Below are 24,429 nucleotides of genomic sequence, written 5' to 3'. Positions count from 1 at the left end.
ATATATATATATATATATGTATAATCGAAAAGGCTTCTTCTTCTTTGATTATCGAAAAGGCTTCTTCTTCTTTTATTATCAAAAAAGGCTTCTTCTTTTATTATCAAAAAGGCTTCTTCTTCTTTGATAATCGAAAAGGCTTCTTCTTCTTTTAATATGGAAAAGTCTTCTTCTTCTTTTATTATCAAAAGGCTTCTTCTTCTTTGATAATCGAAAAGGCTTCTTCTTCTTTCCTTCTTTTAATTTATTATCTTTCTTTTTTAAAGCGTAATCTTATTTATGTGCTCGCTTTCCCCGTTTCTTTGACAAACCATACAAGCTATACTTGTAGAAAGAGTAGGGTCGACTAAACTGACAATAGCGCCACCTCCTATTTAACGACCAAAAGGGAATAACCAGGTTCGCTAATAACAAGCACTACCAATGGCCCAGTGCGACTAATAAAGAGCGCAACCGAAAAGTGCTTCGGGGCGTCTAATTTGACACAGCGACACCGGAGACAAACAACCAAAACACTGACGATGTTCTCCTCGTCAGAGAAATCAAAAGAGATAGATTTCTGAATTCGTTCGCTTACTTAATAACTTTCCTAAATGTTTCATATGCGGCCATATTCTTAATTATTTTAATTTACTATATACAACATTCTATTTATTTCTTTTATAGTATTTGAACTCTTCTTTTATATATTTCTCAATTTACTATAATATATATAATCCCTCTTCTCCGCTCTAAGTTTTTTATAATTTCCTGTGCTCCTCTTTATATAGCGTGCTGCCATCTCTCGTCGATTCCGAGAAACCATTCCTCCTTGCAACTTTCATTGTGTCATCGAAACTGGCACGTGACAAGACTGAGAATCATAAGAACGAAAGAAACAAGTTTCTAAACTGAATCTTTTTTGGAAGTGAAAACACTCCCAAATGCACGTAAATTCCAGACGATCTGCAAAATTCCCTGACATTTCCCTGATTTTTTCCTGACAAACCAAATTCCCTGACATTTCCCTGTTTTCCAGGTTTCTCAGACGCGTAGCAACTCTGGAATACATGATTCTGTTATTGTGTTTGTGATTATATTATGTTCAAATTAACATAATTAAATCGATGTTGTCATGTTTGGTGATTTTCATTTCAACTATGGCAAGTGAAAACAATGGGGAAGATAAGGCCAGAAATGCTTAATTTAAATTTACTGATTTGGAAATTTTTTGCATTTTTTTTTCAAGCGCTATGTTGATCTTCTGTTTGATATCTTGAGCCAAACACCATTTTTCGGAACCAACGTTATTGCTGCAGGATCTATGGTGATAGGAACCTCAGTCCTTTCAGTTTTGTGAATTTCGAATTGCGACAAAATGGAAATGAGTCCCATCTTAACTTGAAGAAGTCCAAACTTCATTCCTGCGTGAATAAGAGACGAAAGAAGATGTAAGACAATATATCAAATTCTTTCACTAGCAAAGTAACAGAAACATGAATGTATGCGATTTCGTACCTTTATTATGGGAGGAGAACAATTGTGAAAAAAACCAATTAAATAAGTTCTTACTTTTATCTTATAGTGGAATAAAATCAAATCTGAATTGTTGCAGAGACGTTCAGAATGTTGCCTTGTATAACATACTAACATTTCCCAAAAATCCAAGTTAAACTTTGGCCGCCATGTTAGGAAATGGAGACTTTAGAAAAACATGTGGCGTAAAACTCCTCATAACAAAAACAGTTTACATTACGAAAAAATATACAGGAACAGAAAACCATCATTTCATTGAGTTACACATTTTTGTTTGAAACTTCTTTTCCTTATCTCTAGCGGTTAAATTGTTTAAAGAAACTAAAATTGGCCACAAGGACTAGTAACGATCGCTATGTTCGCATTTTTTTCAGCGCTTTATTAAATGTAACGTTCTCATAGTGTGTTAGAGCTCCGTCGTGTTGAAAAAAAAGCAAGAATGAACATAACCTGTTCACTAAACAAATCAAAGTAGCCCTCAAAATTCAAGGTAAGTATCGCATATTCTGTTTATTAACTTCCCAATGAACATAAACATTAGCTTTGTGACTGTGAAGGACTTTTCATTCCAATGGAAGCGTCACACTGTAATGTTCGATCCAACCATTCATAAAGCTGAACTCTTCGTGGATGAATTCGATTCAAATCATGTGAACTTCCCCTAGACGTCAACATGATCTCGATGCGGTACTGACGCGTTAGAGGCATCTTAATCCCTGTTTCTGGCGCCTCGAAAAGGAGGAAGCATTCATGAATAAACTTTTACTGGTTAAAGATAGGTAGAAAAAGCCTTCACCATTGCATTTCTCGTGAAATTATAGCCTGCACTCCACGTCACCCCCATCCCAAATAAATATTTTGAGTTGAATTCAATATGGTGGCCACCAATATGGCTGACGTCCGCTTGGAACACAACAATATGGTTCCCACTAGGCCTAACCCGTTTCCACCCAGCCTAACTCCGTTACATTTTATAGGGAGTGTTAAGGGACTTTTGAATCACCCTGTATCAATGGCGGCGATTCGGTTCCAAAACCGGGAGGGAAAGGTGCCAAATCTGGGTGGGGGGGTGGCAAAGACAGTATATTTCTGCTTGTATATAAGGTTTATCATAGTATAGCGCGATGGCAAAAGTGACGAAAAGTGAGGGGGCAACTGCCCCTCTCGCCCCCCTAATGGCCGCCAAAGCCCTGTATAATGTAGCAATGAAACAGATTCACTTACCTATGCAGATACGTGGTCCTTCACCAAAAGGCAAGAACGCAAAATTGGGCCTGATTTGTTTCATTTCTCTGCTGAATCTCTGTGGGTCAAACTTATCCGGATTAGGGTAGTAGATTGGATCATGGTGGAGTGCATATACGGGTACGTAGACGTCTGTTCCTTTCTCTACGACAATGTCGGAGTTTTCGAAGCGATAGTCATTCCTGCAGTGTCGACCAATAAACAGAACTGGTGGATACTTCCTCAGAGTCTCTGAAAGTAATGATATCCCATAATAGTTATTTTATACGAGGAGTGATTGTTAATTGATATAACCAGACAGAGAAGTTATAGTGCACCTTGCCCTGGGAATCTTTGGAGGTAGTGAAATAAAACAAATCCTCTGCACGATTATGACTTGAGAGGGCTACACCAATGAACACGTGAGAGGGCGTATCCAGGGGGTGGGTCCAGGGGGTCCGGACCTACTCCCCCCAAATTTAAAAAAAATACTATGGTTGATTCGTAATAGCTACTTCCCGATGAGACACATGATGTAGCAGATACAGAACAGTTCTCTCTGTGTGTATGGTTTGTGGATTCTGAAAATAATATCCACTAAAAGTTCTTGTGTATCACTAAGCGTGCCCACAGGGGGGGGGGGGGATTATGGCTCAGGCTGCGCCATCGAGATATTTTGGAGGATTTATCCCTTCAAATAATATAAAATTCAACGTTTATATATTTTTCCAAAATTTATGTAAAAATCTTACACCTTAAATGCATGATATTCAATCCATCAGATAAAGAAAAGAAAGTGGGGGCATTCTGAATTAAACGTTGGGGGGGGGGGGCAGTATCCAACTCTAGGTCTTAGATTATGGCATGGGAATTTTGGTGGTAGAATTGAGAATTAAATATAAAGAGAGAGATGTGAAACTTTTGATAAAGTGTTAAATCTTTGATTGTCAAGGGATTTCTATAGTGGAGAGAGAGTTCGAACATTAAATTTTGGAGACTGTATTTAGCGATATGGTATCCACACGTTTTCGACCCCGAACGTGCCAAAAGAGAAGCTGGAAAAGACTAAATATCTCGGTATCCTAAAAAATTATTGACATACAATTAAATTAATATTCTTGAAAGCCTGCAAAGAAATGGATGAAAAAAATTTCTTGCTCGCTTCTCTCGCAATATTATGTTGCGAGAATGCGTGTTTGGAACTTCACTGAGCCGAATGTGAAGTTTTATACTATAGCTGCATTACAAGACATAAGCGATATTCTCGATATTCATTAATATCATCAATACTTAATTTAAAGCAGGTGTATCATTTGGAACAAAAAGCTAAGAAAAAAGTTACTTTTGGTAGACACGCAGTCATAATTTAATACTTTGTAAGGATTACGACATGGTTTGAAGACCCTATTTATATGATTTGGAATGGACACATGGTACGATTGGAGGGTAAGCATGACATGATTTTTTGGGGGGATGGGCACCCCTGTGTATCACATTTGTTAGTGATATGTCAGCTGAAAACCAGACATCAGTTCTTCTTGAACAATATATCACAAACTTGGTCTTGACAAGAAAAAATTCAGGAGTCAAGGTTATGATGTGAGTGGCAGATTTAATGGTGTGCAATCATGAATAAATCAACAATACCCAAAAGGAATGTGTGCGGTAAATGTAGCCCTATATTCAGCCATGCTGAATGCTCCACCGCGAGTAACTGTTTTGGTACAGTAAGTAAATATTTTTTTGTCAGAATAATACATGCAGTGGCGAAATACGTACTGGAAACAATATGTTGCATTATGTACCAGGCAGTAAAAAACACTATTTGTCAGTGTGTGAACACGATTTCTAGATAGTATATAAGAAACGTTTCAACAATGAAAGGACAAAAGAAGGAATGATAATCTAAATAATTCTACTCCATCTGTTACATTGTTGTTTTTCGAAACATCAAATGATCTAAAGAAATGGTTGCTTTTCCAAATGTGTTGTGGAAATGTATGATTAAAATACCTTCCCTTACCTTGAACAACCATATCCAGGTATGACATTTCCTGAATAGCTTCGAAGGTGATGCTTCCGTTGTGCTTTGCCAGCATCCTGTCTATTTCATCGGCTAGCTCCTTCTGGTATGATGGATTGAGAGCCAGCTCATAGAGCGCCATGCTGATTGTTGTGGATGACGTTTCAAAACCAGCGATGAAGAACACGAGGGCTTGGGCTGTTATGTCATCGTCGGTGACATCTGAAGTGGTCAAAAAACATATGAATTATATTATGGCATGAATTTGCTTTGGTTACTATCATGTCCATGGAGAAGAATGTATTCTAAAGGGTGTTCAGAAATTATTGGTCGATTTTAAAAAGCCAGTGAAACAGAGATAGATGATACTACAACCATGTGAAAGATGGATATTTTTGTCATTCACACAGACCTTAAATGCATTTGATGTGCACCCTATGTGCGGCGAGACAGGTGTACTTCCATTCTAGTCCATTCTCGTCAAATCTTCTCAATCATATCTTGCTTGACGTATCCGATGGCCATGTCCATTCACCTTCGCAATTCTGGCAGTGTCTATGGAAGTGGAGGAACGTAAACATTGTTTTTGATTAAACTCCGCTTGCAGAAATCGGACACTGAGACCTATCCGAAACGTCACATACTAGAGAAGATTTGGCGAGAGTTTAAGTACAGCAAAACCTCGTTAATCCAGACCCCGATAAGCCAAACTTCGCTTAATCCGGACAGAAAAAAAAGCAGAATGCAAGGTTTCAAATGTGGCTAGAAGTCAACAAGAGAACTTCCCAAAGAAAAGGCAGTCAACCACTGATGAAATTCTATTTCCCGCAGATTTTGTACTGTACTGTATAGTGTATATAAGCCTATGTCCTTTAAATGCACCATAATAAACGTGTTTTGTTGCTATAAACGGAGTTTTATTGCACTTTCTACTGTTTTTTTAGCTTATTTCGGTTAATCCGGACATTCGTTAAGCCGGTCAACTTATCCCCCATTAGTCCGGATTAACGAGGTTTTACTGTACATAACAGTTATTTGATTTGCTATGTAACCTTTTATCTCTTCCTGTATGTTAAATTTATTGTTATTGTCATTACATTTATGTTAGTCTAGTGGTATTGAAAATGTGCAGAAATTTTGCAGGGGAGGCGTGAGAAGTTAAGAAAACGTTTTTCTTATAGTCTACAATGTGTTCATAAAAAAATCAATATGTTCTATATTATTGAAGCGGTGGCTCAGTCGGTAACTCGTCTGACTGCCATGCTAAAGGTCCCGGGTTCGATCCCCGGCCGGTTCAAATCCGGGAACTTTTCTAACGTTGGAAGCGGCCCCGGCGCCCACCCAGTGTCGAATAACATGGGTACCTGGGGGAAACCCTGGGGGGTAAAGGCGGTCAAGGGCGTGATGCTGATCACATCACCCCCACTCACGACCGGATCAAGAAAGTGTGGGGCGTTACCTCCACACCCTCTATACGCCTTCATGGCGTGGTGCTGGGCAAGTAGTATAAAATGTCCTATTACTGGGACATAAAAAGTATGACCCCCCAGACTGGTTTTGGCTACACTTAAAACTATGTCAAGATGCTTATATAAGCTTATTGCCTACAGTGTGATACTCTGTTGAATCCAAGAATTTAGTAAAATAGCCCTCGGGGATTTCCCGTAAAAAGTATGACCCCCTCAGATTGATTTGGCTACACGTACAAAAGCTACATCTGTCAGATTGTTGTCCATAGGATCGTAAAAAAATATGGCCCTCTTGGCATTGTTTTGGGTACACTTAAAACTAAGCCAAGATGCTCATATGAGCTTATTGCTTTTGTGTAATACTCTGTAAAGTGTAATCTTATTAGCTACATACACACAAATACACACACACACACAAGTTTACTTCTGGTCTACTTCTATTGCATCATGTTGCACAACAAATTATTATGCAATATTGTGCATTACAGATCAGTCAGTATTGTGAGAGTGGTTGAAGAGTATGGACGTGTTGTTGCAGTGCTCCTTATATTTTTTTTGTTAAAAATTAAGTATTAGTAATATAGAATATCCTATAACTAGAACACAAAAATATAACAGACTCGTATAGACTGGACTACAGGTCTGTTCGGTTTGATATACAGAAATTCTTATTATTCATATTAAATGTATTTCTGGTATACTGTACGAAAGGCTTATATCTTGTATAAAATAGTCCGATATTTGACACATCCAGCTTGTTTGTTATAATCCACTCATATTTAGAGTCAGGCAGATACACTAATTTATATCTGTCCCAGTTTGTTATACAAGATCAATGCTATATGACACGCATTTGCGGTCATTGCTCCTCTATGTACACGACAAGCCTCTGCAGACACGAATTATTTTTGGGGTAGTAGTTCAATTGCTTCTGTAGATCAATGCTTATTCTACATTACATATCTTTGTGCAGGTTATTAGCTTTACGACCTGTCATAGTTTGTCAGGCACCTGCGGTTTTTTTAAGTGTATAGTTTTATTAAGTATATAGTTTTTGATTTGAGCCCCAAGAAATTATATATAAATACCAAAACCAAAAATAGTAACACACTAAGTATACATACAAAGTATACACACTAAGTATACAAAGTACACTGCTGAACCCAAATGATATTTTTTATTAAGCATATAGTTTTGATTTGGACCCCAAAAAATTGTATATAAATACATACGACGAACAATGCCAAATCAAAAATATTGTAATCAATGCGATAAGAATATATCTAGTCCTAATTGGGCTAAGCACCAACGTAATTGTGATCCTGAGAAACGCAAAACGCCCACTAAAATATGCCCAAAATGCCATAGAAAATTTTGCAAGGCATACTTCGATAGGCATATAGGCGCTTGTTCTGAACGGGCATCAACAGTGCCCCCACAGCCATCTACATCTTCTTCTGGTCTAAAAAAGAAATCTTGCTACATCCGATAATACTAGACTGGCAAAGCGACCACGCAATGCACCCATTCATAGTAGTTTTAACGGTCAACTAAGGGATTACCGTTTCGTATCAGAGCCAAGATGTAATATTAAGAATTTTTTGAACAGTAAAAATCCTGATACGCTAGCTATTCTAAATGCACAAAATGCCTCTTATAAGCTATCTCTTAAATTGTATATTGAATATAAGAAACCAAACGGCACAAAATTTACACACACCCACATAACAGAAACTGTACCTGTATACTCAAATACAAACTTAGAGCCTGTTTGGGGATCCGCAAAGACTCCAACCCGATTCCTTAGCTGCAAACTCAGAGTGTTTGTCAAGCAATTGGTCTACCAACCTGCTTAGTATTTTGTCTAAGTTTGTATTTGAATACACAGCCACAGTTTCTGTTATGTGGGTGTGTGTAAATTTTGTGCCGTTTGGTTTCTTATATTCAATATACAATTTAAGAGATAGCTTATGAGAGCCATTTTGTGCATTTAGAATAGCAAGCGTATCAGGATTTTTACTGTTCAAAAAATTCTTAATATCACATCTTGGCTCTGATACGAAACGGTAATCCCTTAGTTGACCGTTAAAACTACTACGAATGGGTGCTTTGCGTGGTCGCTTTGCTGGTCTAGTATTATCAGATGTAACAAGCTTTCTTTTTAGACGAGATGTTGATGGCTGTGGGGGCAGTGTTGATGCCTGTGCAGAACAAGAGCCTATATGTCCATTGAAGTATGCCTTGCAAAGTATTCTATGGCATTTTGGGCATATTTTAGTGGGCATTTTGCGTTTCTCAGGATCACAATTACGTTGGTGCTTAGCCCAATTAGGACTAGATACTATATTCCTATTGCATTGGTTACAATATTTTTGATTTGGCATTTTTCGTCGTATGTATTTATATACAATTGTTTGGGGTCCAAATCAAAACTATATGCTTAATAAAAAATATCATTTGGGTTCAGCAGTGTACTTTGTATACTTAGTGTGTATACTTTGTATGTATACTTAGTGTGTTACTATTTTTGGTTTTTGGTATTTATATATAATTTCTTGGGGCTCAAATCAAAAACTATATACTTAATAAAACTATACACTTAAAAAAACCGCAGATGGCTGACAAACTATGACAGGTCGTAAAGCTAATAACCTGCACAAAGATATGTAATGTAGAATAAGCATTGATCTACAGAAGCAATTGAACTACTACCCCAAAAATAATTCGTGTCTGCAGAGGCTTGTCGTGTACATAGAGGAGCAATGACCGCAAATGCGTGTCATATAGCATTGATCTTGTATAACAAACTGGGACAGATATAAATTAGTGTATCTGCCTGACTCTAAATATGAGTGGATTATAACAAACAAGCTGGATGTGTCAAATATCGGACTATTTTATACAAGATATAAGCCTTTCGTACAGTATACCAGAAATACATTTAATATGAATAATAAGAATTTCTGTATATCAAACCGAACAGACCTGTAGTCCAGTCTATACGAGTCTGTTATATTTTTGTGTTCTAGTTATAGGATATTCTATATTACTAATACTTAATTTTTAACAAAAAAAATATAAGGAGCACTGCAACAACACGTCCATACTCTTCAACCACTCTCACAATACTGACTGATCTGTAATGCACAATATTGCATAATATTGCATAATAATTTGTTGCGCAACATGATGCAATAGAAGTAGACCAGAAGTAAACTTGTGTGTGTGTGTGTGTGTGTGTGTGTGTGTGTGTGTGTGTGTGTGTGTGTGTGTGTGTGTGTGTGGTATGTAGCTAATAAGATTACACTTTACAGAGTATTACACTAAAAGCAATAAGCTCATATGAGCATCCTGGCTTAGTTTTAAGTGTAGCCAAAACAAAGCCAAGAGGGCCATATTTTTTTACGATCCTATGGACAACAATCTGGCAGATGCAGCTTTTGTACGTGTAGCCAAATGAATCTGAGGGGGGTCATACTTTTTACGGGAAATCCCCGAGGGCTTTTTTACTAAATTCTTCGATTCAACAGAGTAGCACACTGTAGGCAATAAGCTTATATAAGCATCTTGACATAGTTTTAAGTGTAGCCAAAACCAGTCTGGGGGGTCATACTTTTTATGTCCCAGTAATAGGACATTTTATACTACTTAGGCACAGGGGAACACTTTACGTTACCTTTTTTTATTGAAGCTAACGTTTGTTTGTCCTTCGGATTGCCATATTCAACCGTGTTGTTGAACTGAGACAGGAACTGCATTCGTACATTGTGCAGAAGAACATCATGCCAATGCATAAAACTTCATTGGTAGTGCCTTGTACAGAAATTGGCATATCTTTCTGACATTTTCCACGAACTGAATGTTCTGACTGTATCTCTATAAGGTACAGTAACGGACCCCATTGAAAGTCAATGGGGTTGTTACAACCTACACATGTCTGTGACTGCACACGGGAATACTGCACCTATTAGCCTTCAAATGGAAGTTGCTGCTTTGTAAGAGAAAGATTAAAGAAAGCATAGGTCAGGGTGCAAAATCCTAGGGGGGACGGGGGGGATTTCCCCCACCAACAATCTTCGCCTCAAAAATCCCCCCACCAAAAATTTCCCGGGGGAAGAGTTTTTGTTATAACAAACAAAAGATAAGCAATTACTTTCACATTCAAATATACTTTTCTAAGAATATTATCGAAAACACACACATCAGTGTAGTTGTGAGTATTGCATGCATTCTCTCTCAAGAGATCGTTAACAAATCTACATCAATACACTCAATAAAAGTAAAACAAGAATGCAAAAAAATAATAACTATGAAATCTAATTGATTTATATTAACATAAAGCACAAACTAAACACAAACTTACACATGATAAAACCACTTGAACTACGTATTTCATAATTTATTTAATATCTTTAACCAGTTAGTAAAGAAATTAGCTTCTTTGCAATATCTGATATGCATAAAAGTAATAAATTAATTTGCTTTATGTAATTAATAATAATAATATACAGGGTGCTCGGAAATTCCCCTTACAAACTTCTAGGGCTAGTAGAGGGGACTGAGTAGACAATATTTGGAATAGGAACCCTTGTCCGGAAACGTACAGTTTCCGTGCTACAACCATGACAATGTGTGGAATGTGCCTGTGTTGGTATGCAATCGGGTAGGCAGTACATGGCGTCAGAAGATCACCTGATGACCTAAAGTGTAATCATTTATTACAACCATGTCAAATGAGGTGTTACGTAAGGTACAGAGTGAATGACGTGTGACTCAGTCCATAATACAAACAAATTTATTTGGTAACAATGCCAAGGGAACAAAAAATAAACGTACTACTGTATTCATTGATCAACACCTGTGTCGACAGTGGAATGCAACAATTTGTAGACGTCACGTGCCATCAGGTGATCTTCTGACGTCATGTACTGCCTACCCGAATGCATACCAACACAGGCACATCTGACACATTGTCATGGTTGTAGCACGGAAACTGTACGTTTCCGGACATGGGTTCCTATTCCAAATATTGTCTACTCAGTCCCCTCTACTTGCCCTAGAAGTTTGTAAGGGGAATTTCCGAGCACCCTGTATATATATTAATTGAGTAATGTATTTTTACTTTTAATAACATTACAAATATGTATATCGTATAATAGACACATATGTTTGTGGGGGAGGGGGTTTGAAGATGAAGAACTTTCTCCCCCCCACCAGTTTTCAATGATTTTGTACCCTGGCATAGGTGATTGCTTTCGTACATTGAGCACGTTATAAGGATTACAGAAAGAGAAGAAATTCAAACATTGCCGTATGTATGTTTTTAACATCTACTATCATAAGTATTCATCTTTTTTATATGATGAATATTGTATCGTCAAATGAATTGACACCACCTTATAAATATTAAAAGAATTGACTGCCGCCTGTCTTAGTCACATTCACTATATTTTCATTTCTTGCATGTGTACCAGTAGCAAATAAACACATGATGGAATTTTGTGTTGGTCTTTCATGGTCACATGTGGCGCAAAAGTCAGTTTACCCAAAAAAGCACATTGATAATAGTATTACGATCGACTTGTATTTTGTATGTATACCAGTGGCGTAGCATGGACATTTCGGGTGGGAACGCCAAGTCCGAAGGAAGGGACGGCCCTTTCTTGCTTAATAATTTACTTATGGTATTAGTCGCCACAGGTATTGTTTATTTGCCTGAAGTCAGCTGGGCTTTCAATAAAACATCATCCATGCATGTTTTAGATAGAAAATTAGATGCCTCACTATGCAACAAACGTTTTGAACTCTGATGTTTTATATACTTTTTTATACCTTTCTGCATGACGCAAGTCATTAAAAAACCTACCTGAATCACAAGCGCCTCTGCACAACAGTAGACGTCATTGTTGTGGAGGATTCAACTACTGATTGATTTGGTTTATTTTACTTCGCTTGTTTACCACTTTTGGTTAATCGCGAATACGAATATGAGTAATGATATTGATGAAGGAACACTCACAAAGAACACCCGCGCTCACGCCGGGATTCGAATCAGGGGCCTCTGTCGTCTTGGCGCGCTGTGCAAAACACTCTGACACGAAGGTGGGCGGATGATCCAACTATCGTACACTCTACTGACGTAACAGTGCCGATTAGTAATTCAGAACACTGTTTATTGCATCTTAGAATGTTGATAAACATTTTAAAATAATTTTGTCCAGAGACCATTCGATGTTAAGAGTTTTCAAATGAATGCTAGACAATTCCATTGACACAATATTAAGCAGTTAGATATACTAACGAAATAATAATAATAATAAAAAAAGAATAGTTTTGCGGGTTAAGTTGTAGAGCAGCCACAGGCTGAACTTATACCACGAGAACTTCACCAACTTATTTCACAAAAACTTTGTTGATCTTTTAGTTTTTAATGCACATCTCTGTTCGTGCGATAAATTATACAATGCAGTGGCCATTAAGAAGTGGTATATTTGAGTTCGGTAAAGTTACGTCAGTCAATATTGCGTATTGTAGCATCACATAGCACAAGTGGCACGAGCGCGAAGAACTGGGTAGGAATTCTACCGCTGTCGTCTGCTTCAGAAGGCAGGAAGGGTCACGTGAACCAATCACGTAGCCCTCTGCTCCATACGCTGGCGTACGAGAGAGCATTTGGGCGCGTGCTGTAGAGATCCAAGCTTTCTCTCCAGAAAGGCAGCAAGGAATATAGAGTCGTTTACGCCGAACCTGCTCGGCGTCCGGCCAGGAAAGGCATTGAAAAAAATGCTAGAATGAGTGTTGTTAGCGGAGCGTTGCAAGCGTATCGCGAAAAATAGCTATTATATTGCCATGAAGGTCAAACATATATGAAATTCGTCAAGTTTAACTTTATATTTACAGCATTTACGCATTTTTTAAATTTTAAATCTGGGAACGCCAGGCGTACGGGCGTACTATAACGCTACGCCACTGATGTATACTTGAATTTTGTATATGAACTTGAATTTGTGTATGAGTAAACTGACTTCTGCGCCACTTTGTATTATTATTGAGGGGAGGCGCTTGGATATTTTGGCAGTGGAGGGGAGTCACGACTGCAAGAAATTTGAAAATGCCTGCAGTAGTCTATATAGCAACAAACACTGTGTGAAATAAACTTTTTGCTTTTGGGGGGGGGGGGGTGTCCACTCCAAGGCCACCCGCAGGATATTTGCTATTATAATAACATTATTATTATTATTATTATTATTACTTTACAAATCATAAAATTCAAATTGGATTGGAAATACTTTCGCTATGTGTACAAGTTCAGACTCGAGATACAAACTGGATTCGCCTTCCTTCCTTTCAATAAACATCTAGCATATCACTTTGCTGATGAACAGTTCTATTTGCCTCTAAGTACCTTAGAACATTGGTTCTAGTCTAGGTTATTAAATCCCACTTTATATTTTTATGACGAATTCTAAGAAAACACAAACTCGTACACAAAAAGAGCTATGGAGCTATTAACACCGAAAACGTATCCAAGTTTCCACTACCAGGTTCAAATTTGATGTCCACCCAACCTACCTACACGTTTCTTGTGAACCCTCGCATTACCAAGCGGGGTATTCTGACTACCCCAGGTTGATTTTTCCCTACAAATGTTTTATCTTCTTATTTGTCAAAAATGAAGATTTTACGAAATATGTCTCTCATTCATCTTCGTTATTTAATTTTTTTCATTGTTGAGTTTTACCATGAATCCATTGTTTAGCTCAAATAACATATATTGTTCTCTATTATTTCAGGTTACTATTGTTGAGTTGAATTAGAGCGCGCATACAGGGCAACGCTGCACTAGTGTTACCATACGGTGTTTATGTTCAGTTTAAATACTTTTAATAATTTGAAAAACTGTATTTCAATACTAAATAAAGCTATTCATTGAAAATAACAGAATCTAAAACAAATATTACACTAAATCACAAAATTGTATTGGGGTAGTCAAAATACACCGCTTGGTAAAATAAAGGTGTCGAAAAGCTTGGCAACGGGAGGGTTAATACATGTTCGGTGAGCTCGGGCAGTTGCAGAATGGTCCTTCTTTAATCCACAAGACTGCATACTTTTCGGCATGGAAATCTTTGACTGGACCATTAAAGGACTACACTTTACTTCACTTTTCTGCCATTTGCACAACTGGAGTCGTAACGCGATGCTCTGGACGCGAGTGTTTTTTTTTTTTTTTAGTTGTGTTTGTAACATTAGTTAAGAAATGGTATACTGCATTCTTTCAATTTCATTTTCTTTGAGGGGGATAAAAATAATGGTATTTTGCCGGGGATAAAATGTTTTGTAGGGGGGGAAATCCCCGCCCCCTCCCCTCCCCCGTTAATTCACACACTCGCAACAAGTACAATAATTAAGCATATGAAACAGATTATGAGCAGCACTATGAGAACGTTTCCCAACAATGCAACGATCAAAATATTTAAATACCTGAAACATTGTCGTCCAAAGTATTGGTGTTCCTGTTAAGTGTCTCTTCATCTTCAACATACCCTTGTTTCTTCAACAGCATTAGAAGATCCACAAAGTCATTCCTCACCATCTTTTCTTCGATCCTGTGCCTAATTGTGTCTCTGATTACGGACCGGAAGAAGTCAGACAGTTTCTCTGGGATGAACTTCAGCTTTAACACCTTGGCAATGGACGGAGTGAACAACATCACAAACAGTTTGATCCCAGTCAGCAGATCTGGAGCATCCATTAATTTCTTCCCCATTAATCGAAACTCCGATCTTGGATTGTTGAGGCAGTCACAGTCAATACCGAAAGCGCACGAGGCTACAACGTCAGTGGTGAACTTCGCTATCACATCCTTCATGTCGACATCTCCAAGCTTGCTAGCTGGTTCTTGCAAGTATGTCTGTAGCCTTTTCGAGCATTCAGCCACAAGCGGAACCATCTTCCTCAGCTTACTGGGGGAGAATACAGGTGTCAACTTCACCCTCATACGTTTCCACCTGGCGCCTTTGAGAAGTAGCAACGTTTTGCCCCACAGTGGGTCTGCGTTTTCATCAAGCACAAATATGTTATCGTGAAAGCTTTGGAAATCCGTGGTTAGTATGTGTTTTATTATGTCTGGATCCCTTAACAAAAGAACAGGTTTGTGCAGTAGATAAAATCCTATGTACTTCTCCTCAGGAACCTGCTTGTACAAGTGGTGCAATTGGACTCCCAAGTGCATTTTTCTGAGGAACACCTCCTTCATGTTACCAACTGGGAATGTCGGTTGGAGACACCTAACACCTTTCTTGTTCCAGTACTTGTACGCATGTTGGAAGTATATGTAGACCAGTGTAACACATCCCAGAACAAGTGTTATCAAATCCACAAGGACAGAGTCTGTCAAAATGGCCATAGCAAATCTTCATGAATTTACCTGAAATGAGACAAATCAGATTTTTATTTTTGGATGTACATATCTTCTAGAAAAGACAAATTATTGTTTCATATAATCTCACAATTCAGTTAGCGGTAATATTTAAATCATATACGAGTAAAATGAAGAATTCCGAAGTTCTTTGAAAAGGGGGTGGTGTGGAATATATCGGAGTGCAAAGTTTATACAGGTGGGTTTGATGTGACGTCAGGATGCGCACAGTTGCTATGTGTGGGGCCGATATTATTTGTAGTTTGCAAAAAAAAAATATATATCCACCATATGGCGTTCGTTGCATTTGCGCCAACTGCACGTTTGTTTTAAATCACGAACGTACGTGTTAGGATCTCCCGCCCGGCCGCTGGAATTTCGTATGCTTACAAGAACTGGCCTCAATCATGACTGCTCGAAGCCACAATGCAACAGTTTGTGACGTAGTTGAAACACCCCTATAGAGCGTCTCAACCTTAAAGTCAGTATGTGTTAAATGGAGCGCGGCGTTGCCAGATCAACAAAAGGAGGCACATCGAATCGCTGTTAATCGCTAATGATTGCGACAAATTTACTTCCTTAATATCGTATAGGAAATCTTCAAAATCTATGTATTTGATGCATTTTGAAAAAAAGAAGCGACAGTTACCTCAAGATTTGCATGTAAATCTTTATATTTCGACGTAACTATTTACTACTTTACATTTGCATAATATGTGTAGTACACGCAACTATTGTTACTTCTTTCTTTGAATGTTGCTTCTTTACATAAACAGAATTAAATAAATACAAAAACAAACATTAAGATATATTTTTTACGGAAAATAAAGCACACTGCACTTCCTACGAACCAGGGCACCTGCCTGCGACTGAATTGTAACCTCGGTGGCGCGCAATGAATTTGATACGCGAGACAGCCGGCATAAACAAACTACGATTGCGGAATAAATAACGGTGCTGTGGAGTAACAATGCATTCTAAAAATAACTTCAAACAATGGTCAACACTTTTCTCGCTTGGTCTGCATGCGTATCGCGACAAACAGAAAAGTTTCTCGCTAACCAAGTTTTTCGTGTTACGGTCTGATGATTTATACAAAATAACCAACGTGTATATATACATAACTCTCCTCGTAAGCAAATTAATTCACTCAACCGACGAATATCATATCTACAAACACCATAGATCCCATAGAAACAAAACTGGCGAAGTTGTTCAAGCGATTTCATATTTATGGGTTTTGAAGTATTTACTAGAAAAAAATTAAGCGTTTTGCAAAATTGCATAATTATGGAAATTTCAGATCACATGAATTTGTGACAGGTTATATATGTATAATACTCTTCGCTCAGGAAATTTTCTTTGTTTTTTTGGTGCCATTCAACACATGCCAATTTTCGTCGATACCAGCTCACGCAGAACGCACACCCACCCCACTCTCGTCAACATCTTCGTTCGCGTCCTTTGGGGAATCCCTTGCGCCGACATTGCACAACATTGCCGCGTGATTTTTTGACAAGAACGTACCCAATTTCTTAGTGGACCGCCCAACACCGACGATTTCTCTCCACCCGTTTTGCCATTATTCACTTCGGAAAATTATTTTCCCACGTTTTTAAACGTCAATAACTCGGCAACAAAGCCTTTTACGGAACTTCGTTACATGAACTTTCCACATTATTTTCACTCGTACAATCACCTCCCAAGCGTTGTAAACGAACTTACGAAACACCCTGTATATGTTTATAAATACGTCAAAATCTGTTCTTGTTGACGTCACTTTCTCATCTCAGCTGAGGATGTGAACCCACCTGAATGTTTCTCACCTGACGACAGACTGAGTTTGGAAAACAGGTGAAGGTGAAGAATCAATAAGAACTTGGAAACGGAGAGAATTCAAGTATAGATTTTGGGTTTTCGAGTTTTCTTCTTGGCGATAACTTGAAAGTAAGCAATTATGTACTTTGACTTTCGCTATATGTGAGGGAATTGCCCAACGTTAGTATTGAATGTACTAGTGTTTTATTGGTAAGTGATTATGAAATATACGCGATTATAAAACTGCGTTTTAACTTTGAAAACGGTGTTGTGTTTCTTTTCTACCTAGCAAGCCCTGATGATTTGCAAAGATTCTCATGTTCCCGACTAAAGGAGTAGCGGACTAACTTGGTGACGACTGGTGTACAACCGGGGTGAACGTTGCACTCTTTACATAAAAAGAGTGTTACGTGTAGTATTTATAGGGTAATTTGTTCAAAGACGGCACCCCTAAGGACTTTTTCCCTTAATAACAAGAAAATATTAATTTTGAAGAAAAAGCAATTTTTTTATTAACACTATTGTTATTTAGGTTATCAGAAAATACAGGTAATATCCACTAACCAAACATTCTGTCTGCACAATAAATCAAAATTGCAGGTAGTGTAAAGTAGGCCGTTTTTACAAACATGTGTCAAAGTCGGCCCACCGTTAAAAAGTTGGCTGTGCAAAGATGGACCCCCCCCCCTTTAAATGGTACTCCGATATATGAAAACTTACATTAAATGTAATAAACAAGTGAAAAAAAACGTCAGCATTCCATATTCCATGTACCCCACTATAAACCATCATTATCATCACTATAAACCATCACTATCACCACAAACAGCACATATTCCAACCTGGACTCTATCTCGCCCAAAACAGTCTTCATGGAACCAACCCTAGCAATCAATCGTTACACTTGAACCAATCCTTCCCATCACTTGCATTGTAATAATAACCGCCACACTTAGAACAATGTTTTTTACTACGTTTCATTGATATTCCTTTCCCTCGATCTGCACAACTCTTTTGCGCCCGAGTACGTTCCTTTTTGACTGTTCATGTCTCCCTTTTGCTTTCTCTATGTATTCAAGGGAAGTTAACTGTTCAGAAGATGCACATCTGCGTTTCTTCTTGTGCCCAGCAGTATCAAGACGTGGTACCTTCATTATATCTGCAAACCGCACCATGCTTGCATTTCCATTCATGGTCCCACGAGATGTTGAAGACATGGGCTCGAAGGTGGAGGTTGAGACATGTGAGTTAGCCCTAGGTCTGACTGGAGACTGAACAAGGCCAACATCGGCGTTGGGACCACTGGATGGAGTGGTTGCACCTGTCGATGAGGCTGTGACATCGTCTGCAGTAGCCCTAGGTCTGTCAGTAGTATCAGCGATGTTGAAGTAATGTGGTGTACAGGGTGTACAGGGTATAGACCTGTGCTCGAGAACCCGGAAGCAGCCACGTCTACACTGGCACTTTTGTTGCTTACAGCAAAAATAAAGTTCACGCAATACAAAAGTACGACTTACACTAATTTGGACAATTTTGTTTCTGGTCGCCAGTGCATGCTCCCGCCTAAACAATCTAATGACAGCTAATTACCTGGTTATGTTATGTGCATTCATGAAGGAGGCGAGCCTTGTAACTCTTGTACTACATATCATTGCAAGACACATATTTATTAATCTAAATTCACGACATATTCCACTAGAATAACAATATTAGTGGGGACCGTCTTACCCCACATGGCTAATGCACAGAAGGGGCCGCCTTACCCCAACGCGTATCATGCAGCGAAAACAACAAACGAGAAGCTTGTACGTTATGGAATTCAAACCAGGAAGCAGCGTTGTATGCTCCACACCTCATCTAACACTCCTATAAACCTGACTTTTGTACAACTACAGATTCGCTTGTTTATCTAGAGTTTTTCATTAAGCAGAGAGTTATATCAGCCATTTTGATCCTTATTCTTTTATCACTTACCTTTGTATTTACGAGTATGCAGCTGGATCCTTCATTTAACAACACGGCGCTTATGTCACCCCATTTCAGAAAGCCTCACTGCGTGTTGGAACAGGCACCGTTAGCTCCAAATTTCGCCACGTGCGACGCTGCGCAACAAAACGTTGCAGGTAGGCCGTCTTTACAAACTGGCCGTCTTTGAACAAATGACCCTACATATATCCAGCGAGTTGATAACGAGTGTAGTTTTTATAGTGTATTTTCTTTCTGTTCATATGAATGGTAAGTATGTGATATTATTCCTGTAGATAATGGCTTAGGAAAAGAAAACAATACAATTATTGTATTCTATTTAATATAAAAGATTCGTGCCTATAGAACAAAATGCAACAAATCATCTCAGTGATTTATCTGTGGATCTGACTGTAAAATATGTCACTGGTAAAATTATACCTTAGTAAAGCATTACGTAATTACCTTGTAGCCAATATTAGTTAGCCCCCCCACCCCCGAGAATTTGACTCCGAAATCTGTAGGCCCCCATTTATTTTAGGCTGGCGCCGTCAGTGCCATCAAAGAAAATGAAATTGAAACCATATAGTGTAAAAAATCTTAACTATGCACGAGTAACAAAAGCAATTGAAAAGCCATACATGTCCGTTAATGGCCCAGTCATTAGATATTACCCTGCCGAGATGTATGCAGCCTTGAGCAGTGCCGGATCTACAAATCTTGGACCCCCCCCCCCCACAAAATATGACCAAAGACCCCCACTAACTACCTTTACGCACACACACACACACACACTATATATATATATATATATATATATATATATATATATATATATATATACACACACACACACACACAAAACCTGTCTATCCCGGAACATGATGGTTCCGAGCAAAATTTTCCGTCTTAACAGTTTTCCTTCTTTTACAGGGTTGACTTTAAATACAGTATAGAGCGTTGCAAGAAATAATGGAAATACAGATTTACATTTCGCATTACTTATAATCTAAATACAGTATAGAGCGTTGCAAGAAATAATGGAAATACAGATTTACATTTCGCATTACTTATAATCTAGAGTACTAATGCATGTACGTACATGAATAAAAATGCGATACAGTCGCAATAAGCATAGCAGAGATTACAATTATGTAACTACACAACATGTTGGCACGCTTTTTACAGTATTGTATGATTGATTGATTTAGTTTATTTTACTTCCCGTTTTGTGCCTCTTGGCTAATTTGCGAAGATGGGGATGAGTGATGAAATGATGAAATTGATGAATGGACATTCACAAACAACCAAACCCGACCGGGATTCGAACCCGGGACCCTTGGCGTCGCAGCGCGATGTGCTAACCACTCGGCTACAGGGTCGGGCTACAGTATTGTAAGAACGTACAGTACGTATTTATGTATCTTTTTGAACCCGGGTCCCTGGCGTCGTAGCGCGATGTGCATAGAGGGAAAGAGAAAGATTGAAAGATGGAATAAGAGAGGCGAAGAAAGATTGAGATAAAAGTGACGAAAAAAGAAACAAAGATAGGTAACAAGAAACCCAATCGCCGTCACTGCTAACTGGTAACATTTGCATACCCAAAACAAACTTGCCGGCCCCAGTGACTGGTGTTTATCACATCACGCTACGAGGTCAGGGGTTCGAATCCCGGCCTGGGCATGGATCTTTGTGAGTTTTCATTCATTAATTCCATCATATCATCCCGATCTTCGCGAATTAGCCAAAAGTGACACAAAAAGCGAAATAAAAAGACAAAGCAAAGCAAACCAAAACAAACCCGAGATGAAATCACAATTACGCCACTATAGGGCATACCCCCCCCCCCCCGAAAGCAAGAAGCTTAATTCGCACAGTAGCTAACACTACCAGAACTTACCTGCAGTAGTTATGAATAAGCAACACTATAATTATGTCCGTCTGGCACGTTGCTGTGGACACAAATCTGTGTTTGAAGCTTCCGTGTGAAAGAGCTCGCAGAAAAAAAAAAAAACTGTTTGTCCCAACCAGTTTACCTTGACTCGTATTCTTGCTTGGGGAAGAAAGGTAAATCCTTCGTTTCAGGTTTACACAACTTATCAGGTATCCCAAATCCAGCTTAAGAACGAAGTAGGTGTGACCTACAAGTTATTGAACTTTGAAAGGGCGCCCGCAGGGAAAACGGGGGGGAACTTGCCCCCCTGTAATTTCTAGAAAGAGTTATGTATTTCGAATGGTGAAATTGTAGCGATAAGTAATTTTTAAAAAAATACTGTAAAAACTATTATTATTATTATTATTTCAAGTAGAATTACATTCAAGCTTACAGTATATTTTACACTGATTTTCTCCTACATGAATTAATACATACAGTATGTTAAGTATACAGTTATCCAAATTGTATATAATTAGATGCCTACACAGAATATGATTGTTTGATTGATTTGCATTATTTTACTTCGCTTTTTGTGCCACTTTTTGGCTAATTTGCGAAGATGAGGATGAGTGATGACATGATGAGATTGATGAATGGACACTCACAAACATCCATGCCCAGGCCGGGATTCGAACCCGGGACCCCTCTCGTCGTAGCGCGATGTGCTAACCACTCCGCCACGGGGGGCTGGCTACACAGAATATGGAAATTACAAATGTATGTAATTTTTAAAAAAAAAACGTAGTAATAGTAGTTGTAGTAGTAGTGATGACAATAATAATAGTAATAATTGCAACAATAATAGCAGTAATAATAATAGTAATAATAATAATAATAATAATTAGTTAAGTGATAAGCACGATTTGACAGCCAGGTACATCACTATGTCAAAATTGGTTATACAAAATTACAGAATTGAATACATAATTATAAAATAATACAGTGGATCCTACAATCTTATACATAATCATAAAACAAATTTTAGGTTTCAATAAATTCAACATCTGGCCTTATTTAGACGTGTAGGAATTGAGATATACCTCTGGGAATTTTATAAGATATATTATTAAAAAAATATTCACTCTCAAATTGGAAATTTAAGATGTTCTGTACAAAATTTATCTTTTTCCTCTAAAGTAAACATATTCAACTATGTTAACCATTCAGAGTAATGTTGGTCATGAAGGTGACTGGTGGCTGTCAGAAACCATAATTGAGGACTAAAAGTGGTAAAGGTTGTAAGTGCCAAAAGCGAAAGTGTTGGGAAATCTCATCGTTCCGCACATCAGCCCGTAAGAACGTGCACACTAGTGACCTCTTTACACGCCCTTTGAACTACTTAGAGGGCTACCAGCCACATTTCACGTTTACCACATTATAAAGAATGTACATTTCACAGTTTAATGTGAAAAACAGTGTTTGCATTATTGTGGCACTTACAGCGTTTACCAATTTTAGTCTTCAATTCATTAGCATATCTAATTTTAGGACGAACTATCGTTATATACAGATTTATTAAGGTAACTTCTTTTTGAAAAACTTTCCATGAGAAAAATATATAACCATGCATCCTCTTTGCTTTTTTGCAAATTTCTCTAATGTGCTCATCAAATATGAGAGAGGAGTCTATTAATATTCCAAGTATTTATGGCTGTCGCACACTTGGATTTTATTTTGATAAAATACTCTTATTTATGGGTTGTACTAAGTATTGTGGAGTAAGACATTGTAGGGAAAATACATACACTTCATAATGCTTAATCTGTTCTTAACAGTCGATGTTACTGAAAGACAGGGACGTCTCCCCCCCCCCCTGAGATTTCTGGAAAGACTTCATGAGATTGTAGCGTGAAAACATAGACGAGAGGTGCCGTGAAAGACAGCAGATCAAGTGCCTACGCAAATTATCGTAGTAGTTGTGAGGATGCTTTATGAGAATTCTTTTAACTGGGGGAAAGCATCACCTTCATGTTTACACCGCCTTTAAGCACCGCTGCCCTAACTGAAAGAAAAATCTGCGGGCAGTCTTGCTGAAAGATCTAACATGTTTCCGCCCTCTAAAAATAATGTGGGACTCTTTACAAACACAACTTCTTCCTGTGAGAATTAAAAGTTTCGAAGATCGTGATATTTCAGCTCTCTTTCACATTCAGTATTGTCCTTCGTAACAGCCCGCTCAAAGCAGTGATGGCAATGAGTTGTAAATTATGGTATTGATTTGGGCATCACTTGGAGTACGAAAATTTGTGGAAATTATCGTAAGTCATAGAATTTCAATTTTCTTGTATTAAGTAATAAAATATGGATAATATGCCTCTTCGAGCAAGGCCTCATCTCCAGGAAGCTATCAACTCGCGGCAAGCCACGGCACCTAGCGACCTGTTGAGTGAGATGAGTCAAGGCAAAATGGATAATAAACCATTTCCTGCTCCCACAAAAATAGGCAATTATTAGTCTGGAGAGTTCAATGAACTAAACGATCTCTAACTACGCACTGGTACCATCTGTGTTAAGTAATGAAATAATCCGTAATAGCCAAATAGATTCGGGTAGGCCCGACTTCCGTTCTTCTTATGAGGCTTCGCCACTGGGACACCCAAATGTCAACCCCTCTTTCCATAACTCTGACTGTCTTTTACAGACTAACGAGGCTCTGGCGTCTGTGCAACCCAGTGCCAGTGTAATCCTCTGTGTTTTTTTTATGTGCAGACGGGGGGGGGGGGGGGTCCGGGGTCCCCCGAAAGAAAGTACAAAAAGTAAATAATTATTCAATAAATATTCAATTCTTTATCTAGATGGCATTAGTTTCCTTGCCATGGCAGTTATTATTTTCTTCACAAATTTGCCGACCTTAACTATGCGTAAACTAGAAAATGAATATTTGCTGTTATATAACTTTCCTTATACCGCCTTCTTACCTATTCATGTAATAAGCTATAATATTAAGTAATTTGAATATTTTAATTAATTTAATCTGGTTATAATTTATTTTATTTTAAACATTATTATTATTTGAGACATTTCTTTCGGACCCCCCTCCCCCCGAAATGTATTTCTA

General features: G+C 38.2%; 1 protein-coding gene across 1 annotated transcript in view; it reads right to left on the bottom strand.

Moving 5' to 3' along the window:
• Positions 1-83: 83 nt before the first annotated feature.
• The window catches only part of LOC145996334 (uncharacterized), a 55,405-nt gene continuing 31,059 nt past the window's right edge, over positions 84-24,429 (bottom strand). The window contains exons 6-10 of the mRNA XM_083132765.1: positions 18,638-18,942; positions 14,716-15,647; positions 4,763-4,984; positions 2,740-2,991; positions 84-1,403 (exon numbers count right to left, since the gene is read on the bottom strand). Of these exons, the coding sequence (XP_082988891.1) occupies positions 1,231-1,403; positions 2,740-2,991; positions 4,763-4,984; positions 14,716-15,647; positions 18,638-18,942 (1,884 nt within the window). The 3' untranslated portion in view covers positions 84-1,230. The remainder of the gene's footprint in view (positions 1,404-2,739; positions 2,992-4,762; positions 4,985-14,715; positions 15,648-18,637; positions 18,943-24,429) is intronic.

The sequence above is a fragment of the Lepisma saccharinum genome, chromosome 12, assembly GCF_977018435.1.
Source record: "Lepisma saccharinum chromosome 12, izLepSacc3.1, whole genome shotgun sequence".
Taxonomy (NCBI): domain Eukaryota; kingdom Metazoa; phylum Arthropoda; class Insecta; order Zygentoma; family Lepismatidae; genus Lepisma; species Lepisma saccharinum.
Note: the sequence above shows the minus strand (reverse complement) of the source record. Positions and strands in the feature narration are given on the sequence as shown.